Consider the following 21,248-nt stretch of genomic DNA (forward strand, 5'->3'; position numbering starts at 1 on the left):
GACTACTTATAGTCAGAGTAACTATCTTGAGCCAGCAACATCATGAACATGCAAAATAAACTTCAGAGGGTTTTTTTTTTTTTTGTAAGTAGTGATGGAATTCTGAAATCTTTGGACACAAGGATCTGGTGGGGAGGGGTTACCTTCTTCACTGATACTTTACTCTCTTTCCAAGCATCAGGATTTCACAGTGATTGTGCCCCTGTGCTTTCCTTAGGGACTTCTTAGAAAGCTGTAGTTGTCCCCAAAGTGGGAAACCACAAGATGATGTGCTCACAGGTCACTGACACTGTTTTCATGTAGGTATGGACAGAAAGTGCTGAGAAAAGTCAGTTAGAAACAGGAACTAACACACAATGGATTGTCACAAAATCATTTTTATGCAGTATGGCAAAAGAGAACACTACCTAAGAAGTCTAAAAACTCAGTTCTTACTTTGGTCCATATCTATAAATTGTAAAAAGAAAGCAAAATAGAGATTTATTTCCCAAACTCCATATGGCCGTGGAAACTGAATATAAGTAGTTTCCATCCCCGATTAGTCATAATCTTAAATACTGTCCAGTTAGCAATGTACACATTTTACCTTTTGAAAATACTGCAGACATCTAAGACACAAGAGCAGATAGGAGCTAACGATTAATAAACATTTCCTGAGAAACACAAATCATTTCAGCGGAAAAGATACAAATCCATAGGTTTCAGGATATCCAAGCATTCTCATTTTCAAAGTGCAGAGTTATAACATATGCATAGGATGGACTATAATATTGAAATGTATATATAAACTTTTCCATGGTCTTCCTGAGAGCCACTCCCGCCTCCCTAGAAATGTCTACTGTTTACAATGTTAAGGAGTCTCCACCACTTTGCCTGTAATTTTCAACCAGAAGTCCTCAGTGTACCTGAAGCCAAGCTGAACTTTAGGTATTTCACAAAATGGCTGTAAACCCCCATTATGGGCATACATGGCTCTTTGATCTCACTGCACAGAATTCATAAGTGTTCAATAATGCTATACCATTACACCACACACCTTCAACTTTTTCCATTTTTCCACAATTCTTTCCAAAATCAGCTTCCAGAGCAAAGCAATGTAACATGAAAAGTTTCTGGGAGGGCTTGTTACATAAAAGAACAGCGTGGATGAAAACTAAGCCCCACACACATCCATCTTCTGCTGGGCTTGTTTATCCCTCCTCTCCCTCCATCACTCCTAAACTGGGGGGTGCACTTGAGTAATGGAAAGAGAAGGCTCTTCCATCACCACAGACTTCCAGCACCTCTGACTTTGGTCCTCTGTAAGTCTGCATAGGTGATGAAAACCCGAAGAAAAGAGAAGCTGTCCCTTTAAAATGCCCTGCTCTGTCCCAGATCCCACGTGGAACCAACATCAGCAGCACTTTCCCACTAACATCAATGTGATGCAAGAGGCACCATCCTTTTATATACATAAAACCAGAAAACTTCAGTCCAACATTCCTTAGTGAGGGCGAACAGGTGAAGCAAACGAGTCAGGAAGGGAGAAACCAAACAACTCCCACCCCTCCCCAGAAGGTTCGCCAGTCTTGCCCTCCAGTCTCTCTGGGCAACAGCACCTTTCCACCCCTCCTCTGGAGAGCCCAGCTTAAAGAAAGGAGGGAGCCACTAACAAAACCCGAGGCATAAATGCGACGAAAATGCAATCTAAAGCCGGAAAGGTTTATTCTTCCAATCACACATATTAACTCTATTAAGAAAATGGCATCACTTTTTTTCCTACCCCAAAAAGCAACCTCCTCACAGATCATTAAAAGGGAGTTATAAAATAGCAAACATAGTGTTTATCTTATCTCAGATCAGTCCACATTACCAATAAGTTTAGTAGTTTCTGCACTACCACCTCCCCCTCCCTCCCCCTGCTTCTCTTGCATTGGATTTTCACGTTTTCTCATTGTCGGTGGAGTTATAAAAGGCTTTTGCCCTTCGAAAGTTTAAAAAATAAATAAATATTAACTCCTTGGTCCCTGCAAAGTCCAAATGGACTTCAGGGGAAAGGCGGTTCACACTTTTACCTTTGGCGAGGAAGGGGGGCGCATCCCGGATTTTTAGGGATTTTTTGCGATTTTTTAACAATTTTTATTTGGTTATATGCCTGAGTTCTCCCTCCATTTTGGTTGTTTATGATACTGACAACAAGCTGTCCCTGCTCCGTCCCGATCTCCTGCTTTCATTTAGCACCCCCTCCCCCTACGCCCCCGCCGCCACCCGGCTGGGTCCGGTGCCCCGCGGACCCCGCACCCCGACTCGGCTCTCCCACCTGGGCAGGAGGGCAAAAACAAATGCATTTCTCCAGAAAAGAAAAACCTCTTCGGAAAAGGGGGCAAAGTTACCCCAAGTCACTCCCAGTGCCCCCCAAATATTGCCGACCGCGGGTCTCCGCCAGGCCCTTTGGGAAGCGACCTTCCCCCGGGATGTTTTGGTGGAAAACGCGGAGAGTTTCCTCTCAAAACCGAATTTATATTAATTTTTCCCTTATTTTTCGGGTCTCTAATGTCTTCCGCTCTCTCTGCTGCCGCTGCCGCTGTCACAATATTCACAGCACCAGAGAGGAGGAGGAGGAGGAGGAGGAAAACTTTTCAAACTTTCCAGACCCTGAATAAAAGGTTTTTTTTTTTCTCACCGACCTCACCTTCGGGTCCCCAGTCGCGTCGCCCCCTGCCCTGTCAGCAGCGACCTCGGGAGTCCTTGCAGCCCCGCCGCACGATTTTATTTGATTTTTTTATTATTATTTTTCTCTCTGGGGTCCTGAGCAGGGGCTGGGAGTAGCACAAACTTTTCCTCCTCCTGCCGCCGCCGCGGCTCCTCTGCCCCCTCGGCTAGTCCCATAATTTAAATAACCCTGATATTCCTCCCGCTAAACGCCTCCCCGCCGCCCCGGACCCCCGGAGAACTCACCGCGGGGCTTTAACATCCTCCCTCCGGCCCGTCCGCCGCCTTTACACCGCCCGCGGAATTTCTAATAATTTTTTTCTCATATTTCGGGCTGGACGCGGCGGGCCTGGAAATTGTTTCCTTACGCCTCTTTCCAGCAGCCATTGTAGTGTATGCGCTGCCCCTGCAGCTCAACTTGCAGCTGCCGCCGCCGCCGCCGCCGCCGCTGCCGCAGCCGCCGACGTCGCGCCCACCGCCGCCTCCTCCCCCCCACCCCCCGCCCGCTCGGCCGCCGCCCCCGCCCCGCGCCCGCCCGCCGGCCCGCCCTGGCCCCAGCCCGCCGAGGTGCCCGCCCTCCTCACGCTCCGCCCAGGGCCTGGCCAGTCCGAGCGGCCGCCGCCGGGTCCAGATGAGCTCATTGGTTGAGGTGGCTGCCCGTCAGGCCGAAGTGGTAAGAGCGATACTGAAGGGCGGGGGGCGCGGTGGGGCGGGGAGAGGGCGGGGTCTCACGCCGTCCCACCCGCTCCTCTTGCTTGAGCCCTCCTCCCGCTGCCCGGGGGCGGAGCGAACTGAGCCCGCCCCAACCTCACAGAGTTCCGCGCGCCTGTCAATCTGGCAGGGGCGCGCGTGGATTGGACAAACTGAAACGGGGGGCGCGGGGGCAGCATGTTGGGGTGCGCGCTACTTAAGGTCCTGCTGCGTGAGCCACTGACGTGTTTGGAACTGCAGCCGGCCCGGGTGCTGGCTGAGTGCTGGCCTGTGGTGAGTGGTCTCCGGCCCCTCCCTCCCTGGACGGCAGACCCGGGACAGCACTGCGCGGAGGGCTGACCCTAGTTCGTGGCTCCAAACCCTCCGCGGCGCGGCATGCCCCTGCCGCTGCTCACGCCACGCGATTCGTCCGGCCGGGGCAGCGGAAGGTGACCCCATGCAGGTCTGGGCACCCCGGATTGTGTCACTCCCCTCCTTGCTCTCCCCAGGTTCCCGCTCTACGCCGCCCCCTTCCTTCCCAGCCCCTTTTGTGGTGTTTACCTGTGTCCGCCCTCCACCGTCCGATGCTGCGGCGCGGCACCTCGGAAGGCGGTGCGGTCCCGGAGTCACTTTCTTGGAGATTCGTCTCCGACCTCTCAGATCCCTGTGATGTGTACTTTGACATTTTGTCCCTGGTCCTCTGTACCCAGGTTTATGGCGTGGTGTATTTCTGTTTCCGGATTTAACACTCACAGACCAGACTCTGAGAAGCCTGGGGGCCTGGACTTGTTCAGTAACGTGCCCTTCCCCCACTGCGGATCAAAGCTGCGAAGAGTGGGAAATCGGGAACTTTTTTGGTAAGCAGTTTTCCCTTTAGAGTAGATTTTAGCACTATTTCTCAGATGTGCTGTAGGTTTGTAGTCTTCCCTCAGACTGGTTTTCTTTCTGAATGTCATCTTGGAAGTAGTAGTGTTGTAACAGTTGTTCACTCCTGCACCTTCAAAAAGTAAGCAGATAAGGCCTCTTTAGCAGGGCACTCCATCTTGCCCTTCAGCCACACTCCTCCATGTAAATTGACATTTCCTCTTCCTGTACTGTTAACACAGGAATTCATACGAAGGAGGTGACATTCGGAAAACCATGCTTAGAGTGTATTTAGGATCCAGAATAAAAAGCAGTAAAACGGGAATAGCCTGAAGCAGCAAATTTGATGCCTGTTTTGTGTGGATACTTTTTAAAAGAATTTCTGGCTGATGATAATGAAACAACAGAATCTCATGATTAGGACGCAGTGTGAATTGTGTTTGTATCAGATTGTTGAGATTATTATATGCATGGCGTATGAACGATCAAGCGGAGCTCTGTGGAGACAGGACAGGACCGATATGAAAGAGAAGACTGTAGATTTTCTTAGTTCTGGTATTCTCTCAGGAAGAGGCAAGGCAGTCTTGTAAACTATCTTCCGAGGAGGAAAGGCTTCTAGATATAGTTGGACTTTGTACTGAGTGCCCTTCCTGTGAAGATGCTTCTGCTGGCTGGATATTTTCAACGAAGTTCATGAAATAAATGATTATCTGGTGATTACTGAAAGTTAAAGGACTCAGAGTAATCAGATTCTTTCTGTCTCCGGGAAAAGTTGGGCTCCTTTAGCTTAGACATCCTGATCTTTACCAGAATAGAAGAAGCTGGACTGGATGGCCATTGATTCAGAATATGTTCACTTATTAAGAGCTTACCGGCTTGAATTGCTTTTCTGGAATATACATTATTTTGTTTAACATTGTTTTTTTGTGACACTTCATACAAAACGTTGGACTTCTTTGAAAAGGCCCATGCATGTTTGTTTTGCTCTGTTTTTTAATTCAGTAGAGTTGTGTACTTCATACTGTCCTATTTCTCTGGAATCTGCTTTGATTTTTCGGTAGAAAAGTGATTACACTAGAGTAGCATTTGGGTGTGTAAGCCAGATCAGCCCCTTAAGCTTAGTAGAGGAAGTTTTTCAAAGATGGTGGGTGGCTCATCAATACCTTATCAATATATTGAGATAAATGAACCCCTTTCTCAAATAATTGTGACTGGTTTTTTACCTCTTCCCCTGCAAGAGAATTGTACAGTTTCATTTGAACTGGAATTTGAAGAGCAGTTGTACTTAATTGGCTGACTTCATAAAGTGTATGACTTGACTTCGAATAGCTAACTGGCTCTTAGGGTAATGTGATGTCTTTAATGGATAAAACCTTTGCAAAGCTGTATTTTTAAGACTCAAATTGGAAAATTACTGAGCCACAGTAGCATTCTCTGACTTCCTTCAACCCATGGAAAGTATTAATCTAAATAGAAGGTAGTACGGGAATTGAAAATTTCATTCATTGGTTTTTTAACTATGGCTTTCTAGAATGTTAAGTAAGCAGTAACTTGACTTTTGTTTGTGTGTGTTTCATTGTTTCCTATAGAGTACCTTCTACTTTGAGAACTAAATTTTGTGGGTAAATTAAATTAAAAGTGCTTGTGGGGCTGATGACATTTTCTGGTCATTTCCTTCTGACCTGTTTTTCTCCCGCCTACCTTCAGTAAGAAGACAAGATGCCCATGGTCACACGGCGGCTGAGAGATCCTGACATAAATCCTTGCTTGTCGGTAGGGTGGTTTGCTTTTCATTGCCATGAGTGTTAACTTGGAAAAACCAATATTAATTGTGTGGGTATCTGTCCTAAGCAGTTATTGAATAAAATATTTTTCTGTGAAAAAGATATTCCTGGCCAGTGTATTTTATTTCACTATAACACTTAAAAATGACCAAAATGTGGCTAAAGACTCTGTTCTTCAATTTTGCTTAATTGTGAAATAAACAGTGTTTGGTTGTCACTGTAAAACTTGTATATGTAGCACTAAGGAAAGTTTTTAGTCTAAACATGGGACAGTACAGCAAATTTACAACCAATGGTTTTAATCACAGCAATTATTTAATCTGCCTTTGAGACAACCTGGCTTGAGTCATGGGTTCACAGTAGGATTAGTTTATGTTAAGCTTAATGGTTTTCACAAAAGTATCTTATAAACAGCATTGTGTTGCAAAAATAAGTTTTTGTTGACATTAATTGGGTATAGCTTGCAACACTTTGTTGTGGCTTTGCCATTCCTGAGAAATACAATGTAAATACTATATTGTTGCTATGAGGAATATGAATCCACCATCCTTTACGGGGTTTTCAAAAATATACATTACACAGTACACATCCATTGGTCTATATCATCTGTTTCCAGCATTAAGTGTTGTTTAGGCAAGGTAGATTTTTCTTTAGGCCGTGAAGCAGATTCCCTGCGGATTTGAAACTTTATTTTAGATAACTTCTCATAGTCTTACCTTTCACTTTGAAGCTTGTTGTTCAATCTGCTTCTAGTTCAGGCAGCTTAAGTTTAATTACCAGTACTACCTACTTCATTTTAAACGCATGGCCTTGTGTTGCTTTCTTTTTGAAGTCACATTAATGATAACTATTAAAGCTGCGTATGTAATAGTATGCTTGCATAACGGAGTGAATGAATGATAGCCAAAAGTGCACCAAGATGGGTGCTGTTAATTTAGGTTGCCTTGATGTAGATCATTTACTTGTGTAATTTACTTGGAATCTCAAACCAAGCCTTAAGATCAAAACATCTAGTCAAACTGAGATCTAGGGAAAGCCAGGGAGCTGCACTGAGTTGTGGGAGGCTGGTTTCTGCTGCTTGCTGTGTAGCCATGCTCAGAGCACCTGATACCTTACTTCAGCTCCTGGAACAAATGACCATGATCAGTGCTTTGGCTCAAACTCATGTGATCAGATGCTTAGAAAACTGGCCCAGACTGGGCAAAAAAGATGTCTTTTCAAGTTGAGTGATTTCTGGAGTAGGTGCCTAGTATTTGGATTTTATGAGTCTACCCACCACAATGCACAAAAATAAGCCATTTGATATCTGTTCAGGGGAAAATAGCTTCAGAAGTTTTTGTGTTTGGGTCTTTCATAGATCACATTCTACATTTTAAATGATGATCTCTTACATATTTAAGGAATCTGATGCTTCTACCAGATGCATGGATGAAAATAACTATGACAGGGAAAGGTGTTCCAGTTACTTCTTGAAGTACAAAAACTGCCGGCGATTCTGGGTAAGCCCAACTTCTCAAGCTTGTTGTAAAACTTGTAAAGCTTCTTAGGCTTGTGACTAGCTGAGAATAATCAGTAATCCATAGTTTTCCCAGTGATGGCTGTAGGTACACTTACTCTTTGACCTTATCTTCTAAGTGGGATTTTAGTTCTACGGCATCCTTGAGAGCTTGTTTCATTCTTTTCCAAGGTTTAAGACTCAAGCTTTAATATAAATACATCTTCCTAGGTTAGTATCTTTAGTCATAAAATAGCCCTGAGTACTGCACCCAGGTCCTTCCTTTTCTGATAGACTTAGTTTCACTTCATAATTATGCATAGCTTTTGTAAGTGGACTGTATATACTCCTGTATATATACTTAATGGCATAGTCCTAACCCAACTCCTGCTAACAATGCTTTCTGGGTGGATAATCACTTCAGCGTAAATGTTAATAGATTGAAACATCTGGAGTTTTAGAAGTAGGTTTTGGAGTTTTAAATTTAGATTTTAGTATTTTCTTTTTAAAGAAACAACTGAAAATTACTGTCAGATTACTACCATTTAATATGTAACTGATTTTGGTGTTTTCTTTCATGCCTATGTATAGAATTCTGTCATGATCCAGAGAAGACAAAATGGAGTTCAGCCATCTATGCCTACAGCAGCAGAAAGAGACGAAATTTTGGGAGCAATGCAAAAGATGCCCTACTGAGTATTTGCATTAAAATTGTTTCTATAACTTGAAACATGTTTTGGGTTTTTTTTTTTTTTTTTTAAATCAATGATTGCTGAAATCTTAAGTCTTTACTGGTTCCATCCCAGGCAATTTTGAGTTGTATGTGGTGAGACAATTCAGCTAGCTTTAAGTCTTTTGTGTTTGCTTTCAGTGCTGTGACAAGAATGTTATTGCCACACTGTCACTCATAGAAGGACAGGACTATTAGGAAGGTCTGTAGAATTTGGGCTCTTTTAGGCCTGGAAAGAGATTTAGGTGAGAACAGGCTCCTGTGGCTGTTAGAAAGGTGGTGGTCCTCAGGAAAGGAACTGATTGCAAGCAACACAGTGATGGAGGAAATAATGCCCTGTGTTTAAAATGAGTAATGAGGTGGAGAGGGGATTGGCAGGTAGGTAGATGCATGGTGGGCCATAGACCTGGGGATCATCCTGGAAGTTCTTGCCCTGCTATATCCACCATCTTTAAGGTTAGTCCGTTGACTAGGAGGTAAATGGGCACAGGAAGACTACGGAGTGAATAGAGTACACAAGAGCCTTACTTCTTTAAGGACAGGCTTGATTCCAGGATTCTGGCTAAAACTCCATGAATTTTTGGATCACCTAAGGCCATAGCAGCAGTTCATGGACTGCAGTTATAGGCACAAATAAATAATGAAAAAAAAAAAAGAAACGATTCCTAGAAGTAGGATTTCTAGTTTCAGAACGAGAGCACAGGAGGCATGGAGTTTATTGGATGAATCAGTGTGGGTGAGATTAGAGTTTACCTTCACTTAATGATAGCAAACAATAAGTGTGCACTATGCTGATTGCATAGCACAGGAGCTCTCCTTATTCCCACTGCTTTTTCATAGATTCCTGTGTACTTAATGACATTCTATTCTAGGAAGTCAAAGCAAATTATTGTGTCCCTTTCCATCATTTGGGCTTGAATCAGGACATCATTTTAATGGGTGTTAACAATCAACTGTCTAGTCTGAAACTTAGCCTCAGAGGTTTTAAAACCAGATGATATCTTTATATTATTTTTCATGGCCTGGAACTTAGTGGTCCTCACAACTCAGCCTCCTGAACACTGGGATAACATGTGGCTTGACCTTGATTGTTAGATATTGTCCTGAGTAAAAAATGGATTGAGAATATTGTTTTGTTCAGAACTTGTGGGAGTGGCCAAGTTTTGTTTAATTGAGGCCCACGCCTGGAAAGGAAGCCCAGACCATTGCCTGGATGACCAAGAACCAGAGACTGGATAGATCAGAGACCTAGAATTGGTGCCTTGTCCAGTTGCCATCAGAGAGGCTTCCTGGGATGAAAGCAGATGGGAGCAGGTGCAGAGACCCACAGCCAGATGTGTGGAGAGAGTCTAAATTGATTTCTTCATTGGGTTCCTTCCGTTGGAGATGGGGGATCTGCGAAACCAGACTTTACATGTTTATTAGGTCTCAAAACAGGGACAAAGTAGGCCAGGGTGCCTATGTAACATATCAAAGCAGACCTGGCTGCCAGTTTCTCCCAGCATCCCTCAGTCCTTACCCTGCCCACTACCTAAAATTTCTCCAGCCTTGATCTGGGCTTTCCTTACCCCAGCACCCTAACCTACATAATGCAACCATTTTGGTTGCCCTACCCACTTGGTCTGGCTCCTCCCCCACCCCCACTCTTCTCACAGGGCCTGGCTCAGTCTAGTCATGTTCACTCTGTACTCTCCCAGATGTCTTTGCTATGGCTATTTGGTTATGCTCTCCCTTTTACCTACAATGAACTTTCTCCTGCACTGTACCTACAGGCCCTCTTGTCTTTCCTTTTTCTTTCTTTCTTTTTTTTTTTTTTAATTTAATACTAGTGTAATCATTTTGTAGCTATTTGTTGATATAACCCTTTAAAGTTTTTCATTTATTTATGTTTATAATTTCTGCCTTATAACTACCTTTATTACCTCTTAACCACCAGTGCTCTCATCTGAGTATTTCTCCCTGGTACCAAGCTGAGCTATGCTGTAGCTGCTAACTTTTAAGTCTCTGATGGGCTTTTCAGTCTGAACACCAGTCAGAATGCTAGTTTCCACATCTTTAGCACCTTTAACCTTGATGGTAGTCATCCTAATGGCTGTGAGTGGTTTGCATTTCTTTGGTGGTAAACATTTTTTACATGCCTTCTCATACAGAAACTGACTATACAAAAAGACTTTGGAGGAGCTCCGGTTTGACTACGAGACTGTCTGGTGTCTGATGGGAGCGAGAGTCTCAGTGGAGGGTCCTGATGCAGACCAACTGCGAGGCTCTGGGGCCTCTCGTTGTGCTTAAGGATGACGAGCTCTGGCTGGAAGAGATATGTGCCCCATATAGCCCAGGAGTTCACCAGCCTGTGAGGTCAAGTGATAACACATCTTGATGAGCTTCACCTCATCTGGAAAGTAGTTCTTTAGGCCTGCACAGAGATGCAAGGCTGCAAGCAGAACCAACACAAGATAAGAAAGGATCTGGTCCAGGTGTTCAGTTTTCCAGATCCTCGATAGTTCTTATGGCCTCCAGGGTTTTATCTTATTTTGACTTGGGAGAGGGAGTAACTTCTCTCTTCTCTCTCTCTCTCTCTCTCTCTCTCTCTCTCTCTCTCTCTCTCTCTCTCTCTCTCTCTCTCAGCTAGGTTAGCCTTGAACTGATGATGATCTTGAGCTTCTCATTCTCTTGCCTCTGCTTCCCAAATGGTATTACAGCCATGAGCCATGACCATGACAGCTGCAATGGCATCTTCTTGAGCATGCCACTCTGGCATCACCACTCAATCAACTCATAGATGTTGTCCACACCTTATTGATCCACATTGTGCAGCCCTTCTTGAAATAGTCCAGGGAAAAGTGGTAGGAGGCTTTTAGGTACAAATTGACCAGAGAGCTCTACGGTGGTGATATAATTTTGACAAATTATGGCTGATTAGTCATATGGACCTAACTGCCAAACAAAAGGCAAAAAACCAAAATGCAACCCAACCCAGCAACAACAAACCTGGAAATCAAAGCTACTAAGAAAAGGTCCCAGACGTTACTGCTGGAAGGGAGATTAGAAGTCAGAATAAGGAGTCTTAAAGTTTGTCTCAGAGAAGCCGGGTGTGGTGGCGCACACCTTTAATTCCAGCACTTGGCAGGCAGAGGCAGGCGGATTTCTGAGTTCGAGGTCAGCCTGGTCTAGAAAGTGAGTTCCAGGACAGCCAGGGCTACACAGAGAAACCCTGCCTCGAAAAACCAAAAAAAAAAAGTTTGTCTCAGAGAAATGTTATCAAGGCAAGATACAGTTCCATGAGACCCCAGGACACTCTTGTCAGAGTGCTTTACATACGTTAGATACTAGATAAAAGGGTTATAGTTAGATACTAGATAAAAGGGTTTGAATAGTTTCCTCATCTGTGGGTTGATTTCCACTTAAGGTATCTTTATGAATCATATTTTTTCAGTTTTATTTTTTGTGAATGTAAGTTAATCAACATTATATTAGAATATTAATCTATGAAGTGCCTTTTCCCCTCTTTTGGTACCTAATCTAAGAAAGCATTGACAAATGTAAGGTCATGAAGGCTTACATGTAATATACACCTATTTTCTTCTAAGAGGTCTATGGTCATAACATTAAAGCATCTTTATGCTTTGAGTTACTTTTGATGTAAAGTCTCAGGTGAATGTCTACTTTCATCTTTTACCCATGGCTATCTGGTTTTCTCAACAGCTATTAAAAAAGACTATTCTTTGTCTCATTGAATTAGCATCTTAGTTGCAAATCATTGATTATACATGGTAAGTAGTTATAGTCTGCAATCTATTCTGGGGAAGCCATATACATCTATCCTTGGGCTAACACATTTATCTTGATTATTTTAGTTTTGTATCAGTGTCATTATTCTGTGATGACCTATGTCTGTTAAGTATATTTTCTATGCAGCACTCTGACGACAAACTTACATGGGAGTTGTGAATATATGTGTACACTTGTGTCTGTATGTGGAGGCCAGAGGTCTATGATGGTATCTTCTTCAGTTGCTCTCCACCTTACTGAGATAGAATATTTCACTCAGATCTGGGATTTCTCATTTAGGCTAAGCTGGCTGCACAGTGGGCTCTAGGAATCCCAGTTTCTGTGTCTCCAGTGCTGGTGTTACAAGCATGTGCCAGCACAGCCTGCTGTGGCGGTTTGAGTGAGAAATGTATCAAGAAAAGTTCATGTATACGAGCACTTGGTCCCTGACGGATGGGGCAGTTTGGGAGGTTATGGAACTTTAAATGGCAGAGGCTTGATGAAGAAGTACATCGCTGGTGAAGGGCTTTGAGAATATACAACTTCACCCCACTTCCAGCTTTTTTGTTTGTTTGTTTCATTTTGAATAAGTGATCTCTCAGTTTCTTGTTCCAACTGCCTGCAGCCATGTCTTCCCTCATCATTGTGCACTCTCCTGGAACCATAAGCTCAAATCAACTTTTCCATAAGTCACTTAAGGTCATGGTATTTCATGACAGCCACAGAAAAGCAAGAGCAACACCTGATTTTCTTAAACAGGGGTCCTGGAGGGTTGAACTTACATAAGAAGCATTTTACCAATTCAAACATCTCCTTAGACCTCTTACTTGTATATTTGGAGCACCAAACCCTGAAATTGTGTGTGTGTGTGTGTGTGTGTGTGTGTGTGTGTATGTGTGTGTGTGTATGTGTGTGTGTGTGTGTATTTGAACCTAGTGGTTACANTTGTGTGTGTGTGTGTGTGTGTGTGTGTGTGTGTGTATGTGTGTGTGTGTATGTGTGTGTGTGTGTGTATTTGAACCTAGTGGTTACACCCAGACAAAACTGTTCAATTCAACATTTGTTTTCAGTAATTCCCTACTTCTTTTCTGTTTTATAAATAAACTGATAATTTCAGTAGAGTTGTTCAAGTTCATATTGCACTGCTTATTTATTAATCTTACACAGAGACAGGCTGTAATAGTTCCAGCTGGCTTTGATCTATTCTCCTACCTCAGCATCTTGAGTGCTGGGATTACAGACATGTAACACCATATCAAGCTTCCCAGAACCAACTGAGTATTGTAGACTTTCTAGGATATTTTGTCACCGCTGTTTGTAATAGTTTTATCTTATTGTAACTGGGAAATATTTTTTGGAAGTTAATTTTGTAATTATATATATGTATAAAAACTTAGTGTACATTAACCCCAGTTTAGTGGTGAGTTCTTTAGCCTTTGCTTTTGTAACTGGGAAATATTTTATGTATTTATTATATTATTGCCCCCCCACCTCTTTCCTATTTGCCCTTCTTTTCTCTATTTTTGGTAGTATGTTAACTTTGTATTATTTTCTTTTAAGTCTCATGTTTCCATTCTTAAAATACTTTGTCTTAATCCTTTGAGGATTTCATACCATGTATTTTGAACCCATTCTCTCTGCCCTTAACTGCTTCTCTTACCACCCTTTCAGCCCTCCCATCTCTTCTTATGCAACTTTGAGATCTATTGAACTCTTCTTTCCCAGTAGTCTAGTTTTTGTTGCACAGTCTTGGCCTGCTCTGGATGGTGATCAGTCCACTAGGCAACATTTAAAGAAGTGAACCATCATTGCTAATCTGCTTCTCAGTTAGTGATGGGATTACATAGCCACCTTTCCCTTTAATACTGGGTCTTTATCTGGCTGAGCTTTTGCAGGCCTTGTCCCAATTGCTCTGAGTTCATACGTGTATCTGCCATTTGTGTCTGGAAAACATGTTTCCTTGTCACTATCTATTATCTCTAATTCTTAGTCTTTTTTTCTTCTCTTCTAGAAAGATTCCTGAACCTAGGGATGAGGTATTCATGTCTACTTGGGGGCTGACCACTCAACTATTATTGACCAGGTTAGGGATTCTGTGTTAATTGACATCTACTGCAAAGGAAGCTGTGCTCGATAATGGTTAAGAGATGATCTGACCTATGGGGATAGCAATAGTGAAAAATTAGGAGTTGTTTTAATACGTCCATTTTTATTCCCCCTTTATTTAAATCTGCATTTTAAACTTTCTTGTTACTAGGGATTTTCACTGTTGCTTTTCTTTTGCCTTTTCTAATTTCTTGGTCTTTTCTGTTCTCCTATCCTTTTATTTTTCCTTTCTCTTACTCAGCCTTACTTCCTTTGATTTATTCCCTTCCTTTTACTTCATTTTATTAATTTATTAGTTCTACATTAATTCTATATAACTTTAAAATTTATTCTGCATTAGTTTTACCATTTCTAGTTTCATGATCATTGCCTATATATTGGAGGGTTTTAATTGATTAAGCGTTTCTATATCTTGCAAAATTTCATCTTGCAGCTATTACAGCTTTTTCCTTCTTTGTAAGTGGGACTAAGAACTAACCTCGAAAGAGATTGACCTGTCAATTAGAAGATCCCCAAATAAAATTTGAAGGGATATCAAAGCCAACAGACCAATGAGTTGTTGAACAAATCAGGAAGGAAAATGTAAAATTCCTAGACAAATGATGATCAAAACAAAACGTACCAGAAACCTTGTGCCACACCTAAACTACTTAAGAGAGGAAAGTTCACAACTCTGAGTGCTTACATTTAAAAAAAATAATAAAGTCAACCTCATCTCAAAGTCTTAGAAAAACACGAATGATCCAAAACAAAAGCATTTGGCAGAAAGAAACAAAGGTTAGGGCAGAGATTAATGACAGACTGAAAGAACAATATATAAACTCAAACAGTTGGTTTTTTGGAAAGACAACCAAGACTGACAAGCCTCTACTAAATTTAAGAGAAGACCTCAGTTAGTAAAATGAGAGATGATATATCAGAGTCCAATAGATTCTGGAGAACTACTAGGAATCCTTTGACAACTTTTTCCAATTAGCTGGAAAGTCTAGAAGAAATGAATATATTCATAAACACGTATGAACTATCAAACTTAGAAAGATATAAACAGTTTAAATAGATCCATAGCAAGCATTGAGGGTAAAGCAGTGTTTTAAAAAGCATCACAAAAGTCCCAGGACTGACAAATGTATCAAGTTGTACCAAACTTCTCAGGAAGAGCTGATGCCATCACCCCTCATGCTGTTTCACAAACATGGGGAAGGAGTCATCACCGCTGCTGAACTTGCCACTGTTACATTTCTCCAAGATCCTGCTATGTGAGGGATGGGGCTGGTTAAGTTGATAATTTAAATGTGCCATAATGTTAGACTTCAGGAAATCTTTATATAAGTTATCAACTATTCAAAAGCAATATGTATGCATATGTATGTGTAAGCATATGTGTGTGTGTCTGTCTATCACATTCCTGTTTATTTGCTATAGCAACAGCATATTACAGGTTCCCACTGGGGCTGGAAGGATGATGTTCTATGTCTGTCTTATACAAGAATTCTTTTGAGAAACTACCATGTTTGCAAAATCCTGGAAGCCATAAATGTTTAATATTTTTCTAGTATATGACAAATGACCAAATGTTTGTGTTTGGGGTTGGCTATAGCTTTTAGAATTGAGAAATGTACATATTCAAACAATGTCAAAGGACTGACAACTCAATGCAATAGATCTTTCTAGAAATAGCTAATGTCAAGAGTTTTCAAGATTTCTTATTCACAATCAGCATTATCAGTATATTTTCTTTGCACTAAAGGAACATCATAGTATATATGCTCCATTGTAGTTTGCTTTTTGCTTTTATCAGGCATAGTTTGGAATAATTTGAAACAGGTGATAGCAATCATTTTGGGGCTTGTTATATTTTACTTGTAAGATAATTTCTAAGATTTGAATTTTTACATTGAAGGTTTCTGTATTCCAAATTTTGTAGATACTGATAACTCAATTACCTTCTGAAAAGAAGCAGAACAATTTAATTTTAACAATAAAGACTGTGTCTTTTCCTGGCATCTTCAGTCCCAACTTTAAAACTCTTTCATCTTTACCAATCATGTGAGTGAAACCAGAACAAATAAATTCATTTCTTTTGTCCCTTTCTTTTAAGATCCTAGCTGAAAATTCATTAGAAATCTCTGGCTGTCTTTAGGAAATTATCTCGTTGTCATAATTCTTTTGTATACCTTTCTGCTTTCTGAATTTTAAGTAATTTTCTGTACAGTGTTTTATGTTGCTATTTTATTAAATAGATTATTTTACTTATGGTGTTTGAAGTTTGAAAATACTGCCGGGTAGTGGTTGTGCATGCCTTTAATCTTCACATTCAGACGGCAAAGGTAAGGAGATGTCTGTGAGTTCGATGCCCTTCTGGTCTACAGAGCAAGTTCCGGGACAGTCAAAACTTCACAGAGAAACTCTGTCTCAGGGGGAAAAAAATACTGAACGACAAGTACAAATACTGCTATCATGCAGCATGCATATGGATGAACAACTTCTTGAGGTAGTTCACTGCGTGGCTGGAGGGTAAAAATAGCACTGTGGTAGGAATAACAGAAAACCAAGAGGGAAACAGTCTACATAAGCACAGAGGGGCACACATCTATGTCATTTCGGGGGAATTCCTTACTAATGGAAGCCACAGCATATGAAGGGAATTAGCACAAGAGGAGGAATGCTAGAATGTGTTCAGATTAACAAGAGTCTTGAGCATTGTGCTTGGTGCTCTATAGCTTGTTTTATATGTAAGAGAAAGCTAGATAGCGTTTTGAGACAAAAATTCAAATACAATTTGGTGTAAAACATAATTCTGGAGGCAGACATATTATTATAGTGGCCCCAGATTCCCACAATGGATTTACCTGTTCTACAACACTGTTCCTGCTGCTTCTCTCTCTCTCTCTCTCTCTCTCTCTCTCTCTCTCTCTCTCTCTCTCTCTCTCTCTCTCCCCCTCCTCTCTCTCTCTCTCTCCAGTGCAGCAGGTGAATCTTTCTAAAATGCAGAAATTGTTTCACTTAAAATCCCAAAGACCTACCTACCCTCTCAGGCTGATGCGATTCCCATGGTTTGCAATACTCTTGTGATCTGGAACATCAAGGGAGTGAATTGGAGGAAGTTACCCAGAACTCATGCCCACTGACCTTAGACTTTAGGCATGAGGCATGAGATTATTGAAATCCCTTCCATACAGTGACATCTTGCTATTTCCATTCACTAGCACCAAGCATACCCTGTTTTCTGATCTTGAATGTCTGTACTCCGCTGCTCTCAGCTCTGCAATCTTCTCAGGCTCAGCTGTCAGATATGTACTGAGCCTTTATGACATCCCTGGTCAGATTCACTGTGCTTCCTCATCATTTGTATACAGGCACTGTGGCATTTCCACTACTCTGCATAGCTGGGGGACACAACTATTCACTAAAATCAGGCAGTGGAGGACCTCTCAATGTGGTCTTTCACATTCTGCCTTCTGTTTTTTAGAAGAAGGACAAGGAATGGTATGCCGTACTTCAAACAGGAGAGGGGTGTGGCGATTTGATTTTTGTTTATAAAGACAACAGTTCCCAGTGATAGTTTTCAGTTTCAGGAGCCATTTCTGCTGTTGTCAGTGTTTCAGGTGAGCATCTTGCAACTGCATAGAGTTCTGTTTGTGAGTCGTGGGCTGTGCTCAGACTGAGAAATTTGTAGGAGTTCTCAACAAATGGCTAGTTTTCCTTGTAAGAGCTGGATGGTGCTATCACACAGTGAGATGCTAGGTATGCACTGGATATGCACCTTCCTTTAGAAAAACTGTGAAATCACGTTTTAAAAAAGACTACTTTGGGGACTGAACTACTTGGGGCTTTAGTGGTGGAGTGCTTGTTTTGCACACACTGGACTGTAAAATGATCAAATAGTCTACAAAGATCACCTAAGTCTACCCACTCAGCATCTCCTGTTTGAGACCACTTGGATTTCTCATTCAAGTCCTGGGAGTTTTCTTAAAGAAATAAAGAAAGTAAGGGTCATTTCAAAGCACATACCTGGGTACTGGTAGGAAAGAGGGCAAACTACAAGCAAATTCAAACAAAGGGAAGAACAGAAAATGACAGAGCGAGAGGGTAATTCAACCAGGTGCAGGGTAATTGGGCAAAGATGGCTATGCTGGTTTCTGAAACAGCCACAATGAAAGTAAAAAGCCAAATGTCCTGATTAATAACATAAGTATTACATGGCAAAGTGTGAAAAGAGCATTGTGTTTATGTGAGTTTTGGCTCTGTGCCCTATTATCTGGATCATCTGAATGAATTGTTTCACCCTTAAGCATCTTCTGTGTTTTGAAGTGTATAATTTAAAAAATTGGTTATAGTGACCGTAAAGAAACCCGTGAGTTGGGTGGGTAGATACTGATATTTGAGAGGCGTGTATTGAGATTGGATTTTTCATCTCTAAAAGCCACAGTGAACTCTAGGCCAGCCACCTAGTCCTTTCAAAAACCCCAACTATAAAAGACAACACTCTTTGGCATCTGCAGGAAAAGGCTGTCTGAAACCAAACAAAGTGCCCCTTTCCACACCTTCCCTCTTATTGTTCTACCATTTGGTCCATATTGCTGTCTCCTGAGAGTTTTTACTCCTGGACTACCACTGTCCTAGTTTCTTCATCCCCATCTGAAATCATCAGTAAGCAAGAGAAGCATACAAGAGTTCACTGGGCAGCAACTGAAGATTTCAAAAGGAGCTAGATATATTTACCATGGAACTGGGAATAAACAGTATTCCCCCTTCCCACCAATGCTTAGGGCACAATTTACATAAAGAAGCTGACTGTTGCTTAGACTGTTCTACTACCAACTAGAATTCTCCCTACTCTCCCCTCCTTTCCCTCCACTCCACTTTTCAATCAGTCCGTCATTCCCTTCAGAGAACCTCCTCTCACTTCCTCTGACTCTGCCTCATCTAGCCTCATCTACTCTTCCTGAAACTTGAACTTTATACACAGGGTTCACACTTCCACAATGCAGCATGGCGTACAGGTCTCTTTGACTCTGGGATTATGTGATGGTATAGCTCATTTTATCCTTGCAGTGCTCTGTACTTCTGGAAAGTGCAAAGGCAGAGACCATTGTGATACTTCATACTTCCATTTTCACTTCGTAAAACACTCTCAGAAACATAATTAAGTACACTGAAAGTTGCATGTGCTCTTTGAAGTCAGCCTTCCTGGTTTGCAGATGTAAGACTGAGCCTTAGTGCATTCAAGTGACCTGCTCAGTAGACAAAGTTGCCAGTTTTCTTCCTCTGTGCTCCAGGCTGACCCTATTTCTTAGTGTCTATTCTATTTTCCATACCTCCTAATCGCAGCTATTATCCAAATTCTCATTCATTTCAACAATTCGTACTTACCAAGTTTGTAAACCAGGGATTGTTAAAGTGAATGGGAGCTGCATGCTCTGGGAGAAAGTTACACATTAAGAATATTCTAAATACTGTAGTTGGTTCACCCTTTTCATCCACTCTAGAAAATCTTTCAAAAAGTGTATAGTACTCTGCACCCATCATCCTTGCCTTACCCTCTACTACTGCAAAAGCTATGAGAGGTGACTTTAGTGAGAGATGACAAAGTACTCCATGCCACAAAATAGCAAGAAAGAATAAGGCAAGAAGCCTGGATCACAGCCAAGTAGAAGATGTATTTTTCCTCCTGGATAAACGTGTTGGTTTGCCATTTTCTTGTAGTAACGACTTCTGAAGAAGAACTTCCTTGGGAAGCTGCAAATCCTGGAGGGGTGTTTTCAGTTTATAGGCTACACTTGGCAACCAGTGTCATCCCTGTCTGTTTCATTCACTTAAATATACATGTCCTTGTGGAACAGCATTCCAATCCCATGATGACTTCAGCAGAGGATTCTCACTTTGAAGAGTGTCTTTCACAACCCAAATAGACCACAGTTCTCTACCTCTTGGGAAAAACAAACTATATTATTATCATCACCACCAAAACCTCACACCAGCTTTCTTCTGCCACAGTGCAGTCATGGGTCTGTTCACCTTCAATCTTGTGTAGCCTCCTGGCATTCCCTAAGATGATTGTGTGGGTGATGCCTCATTCAGTTACCTCTTCTGTCTTCAATTTTATTTCCTGCTCATTTTAAACTTTGCACTGGGGGGATGCATGAGAAGGTGTGGAAAGCTGAGAGGGAAAGGAATGTTATTGAGGGAATTACACCTTCAGTGGTTGGAGGTGTGGCTAAGTTTATAATCCTGCTTTACTTCTAGCTTTGTGTGTGTGTGTGTGTGTGTGTGTGTGTGTGTGTGTGTGTGTGTGTAGGCTAGGTCATCCTCAGGAACACTACCTTCTGTGAGATGGGGTCTCTCATAGTCCTGAAGCTTACCAACTAGCTAAATTGGCTGTCTAGTGACCTTCAGAAATTCTCTTGTTGCTGCCTTTCTAGTGTGTTACTGCATTTGGCATCTTACTTGAGTTCTTGGGATCAAACTTAAGTCCTTACACTTTTGAGGCAAGATCTAGTTTGCCTACATTATATCTCCTCAGCCTTGGATAATTTTCTGAAGCTTAGAAGTCTTGTGTGTTCTGCATCTATAAAATGCCAGCGTTAGAGAGTGCACTTTTATATGGAGTAAGATAAGGTGTATGAAAGATCAGCATGATGACTGGGATGTAGAAGGCACCAATAACAGTTTACTATTGTTCTCTAGTCCTTTCTTTTGAGTAGAGGTAGAGTGAAGAAAGGCTCTTGGAATCCCCTTTAAGTAATGCGGTTTAAGTCTGGAAAAGAGGAGGCTTATATTTGAATTTTACTTACTGGAATAACAGGTCAGTTATAACTCATCCATGTTGTTGACCTTCAAGCATCCTCTTCTGAAGTAAGAATTCTTTGGAACTATGTGATTAAATGACTATTATTCTTACTGTAGGGTCTGCTTCTATCTAAGGGACGGGGCTGGCTGAGTGTGTATGGCTTTGCAACTCAGCAGTCTTCAAGAGGGCATAGAAGCATATTTATAAAGATAATCAGAACAGTATGGCAGTATGTTTGGATAGTAACTTTCCTCTAGAAACATGTACAGCATTAAGATTCTTAGCACATCTCTACCAACTAAAATTATGAATGAAATGGGTTTGCTTAGA

At 41.8% G+C, this 21,248-nt stretch overlaps 2 protein-coding genes across 8 annotated transcripts in view; one reads left to right on the forward strand and one right to left on the reverse strand.

Moving 5' to 3' along the window:
- The window catches only part of Plag1 (PLAG1 zinc finger), a 41,280-nt gene extending 38,171 nt beyond the window's left edge, over nucleotides 1–3,109 (reverse strand). For all 4 annotated transcript variants that reach the window (XM_029476608.1, XM_029476606.1, XM_029476607.1 and 1 more), the window contains exon 1: nucleotides 2,938–3,109. The gene's annotated coding sequence lies outside the window, so the exon portion shown is untranslated. The remainder of the gene's footprint in view (nucleotides 1–2,937) is intronic.
- Nucleotides 3,110–3,573: 464 nt separating this feature from the next.
- On the forward strand, nucleotides 3,574–16,380 carry Chchd7 (coiled-coil-helix-coiled-coil-helix domain containing 7). Of its 4 annotated transcripts, XR_002377765.2 has the most exons (9): nucleotides 3,574–3,844; nucleotides 4,092–4,238; nucleotides 5,953–6,018; nucleotides 7,430–7,528; nucleotides 8,116–8,220; nucleotides 10,405–10,754; nucleotides 11,957–12,024; nucleotides 14,034–14,105; nucleotides 14,590–16,380. XR_002377765.2 is itself a non-coding variant. In XM_021160662.2 (5 exons), exons 3-5 carry the CDS (start codon nucleotides 5,965–5,967, stop codon nucleotides 8,218–8,220), a joined length of 258 nt encoding a protein of 85 aa, XP_021016321.1. In that variant the 5' UTR covers nucleotides 3,574–3,675; nucleotides 4,092–4,238; nucleotides 5,953–5,964; the 3' UTR covers nucleotides 8,221–8,254. The 4 variants fall into 4 exon arrangements, 3 of the variants coding, with proteins under 3 accessions (XP_021016321.1, XP_021016319.1, XP_029331654.1); XM_021160662.2 differs by lacking the exons at nucleotides 10,405–10,754; nucleotides 11,957–12,024; nucleotides 14,034–14,105; nucleotides 14,590–16,380 and having other exon boundaries at nucleotides 3,574–3,675; nucleotides 8,116–8,254; XM_021160660.2 differs by lacking the exons at nucleotides 10,405–10,754; nucleotides 11,957–12,024; nucleotides 14,034–14,105; nucleotides 14,590–16,380 and having other exon boundaries at nucleotides 3,592–3,844; nucleotides 8,116–8,254.
- Nucleotides 16,381–21,248: the final 4,868 nt, after the last annotated feature.

The sequence above is a fragment of the Mus caroli genome, chromosome 4 (genome assembly GCF_900094665.2).
Source record: "Mus caroli chromosome 4, CAROLI_EIJ_v1.1, whole genome shotgun sequence".
NCBI lineage: Eukaryota > Metazoa > Chordata > Mammalia > Rodentia > Muridae > Mus > Mus caroli.

Bases quoted from the DNA above. Each gene is read 5' to 3' on its own strand.
- Chchd7 (XM_021160662.2), top strand. From the start codon at position 5,965: ATGCCCATGGTCACACGGCGGCTGAGAGATCCTGACATAAATCCTTGC. The intron at 6,019-7,429 runs GTAGGGTGGTTT...TACATATTTAAG, and splicing joins ACATAAATCCTTGCTTGTCG to GAATCTGATGCTTCTACCAG. The intron at 7,529-8,115 runs GTAAGCCCAACT...GCCTATGTATAG, and splicing joins AAAACTGCCGGCGATTCTGG to AATTCTGTCATGATCCAGAG.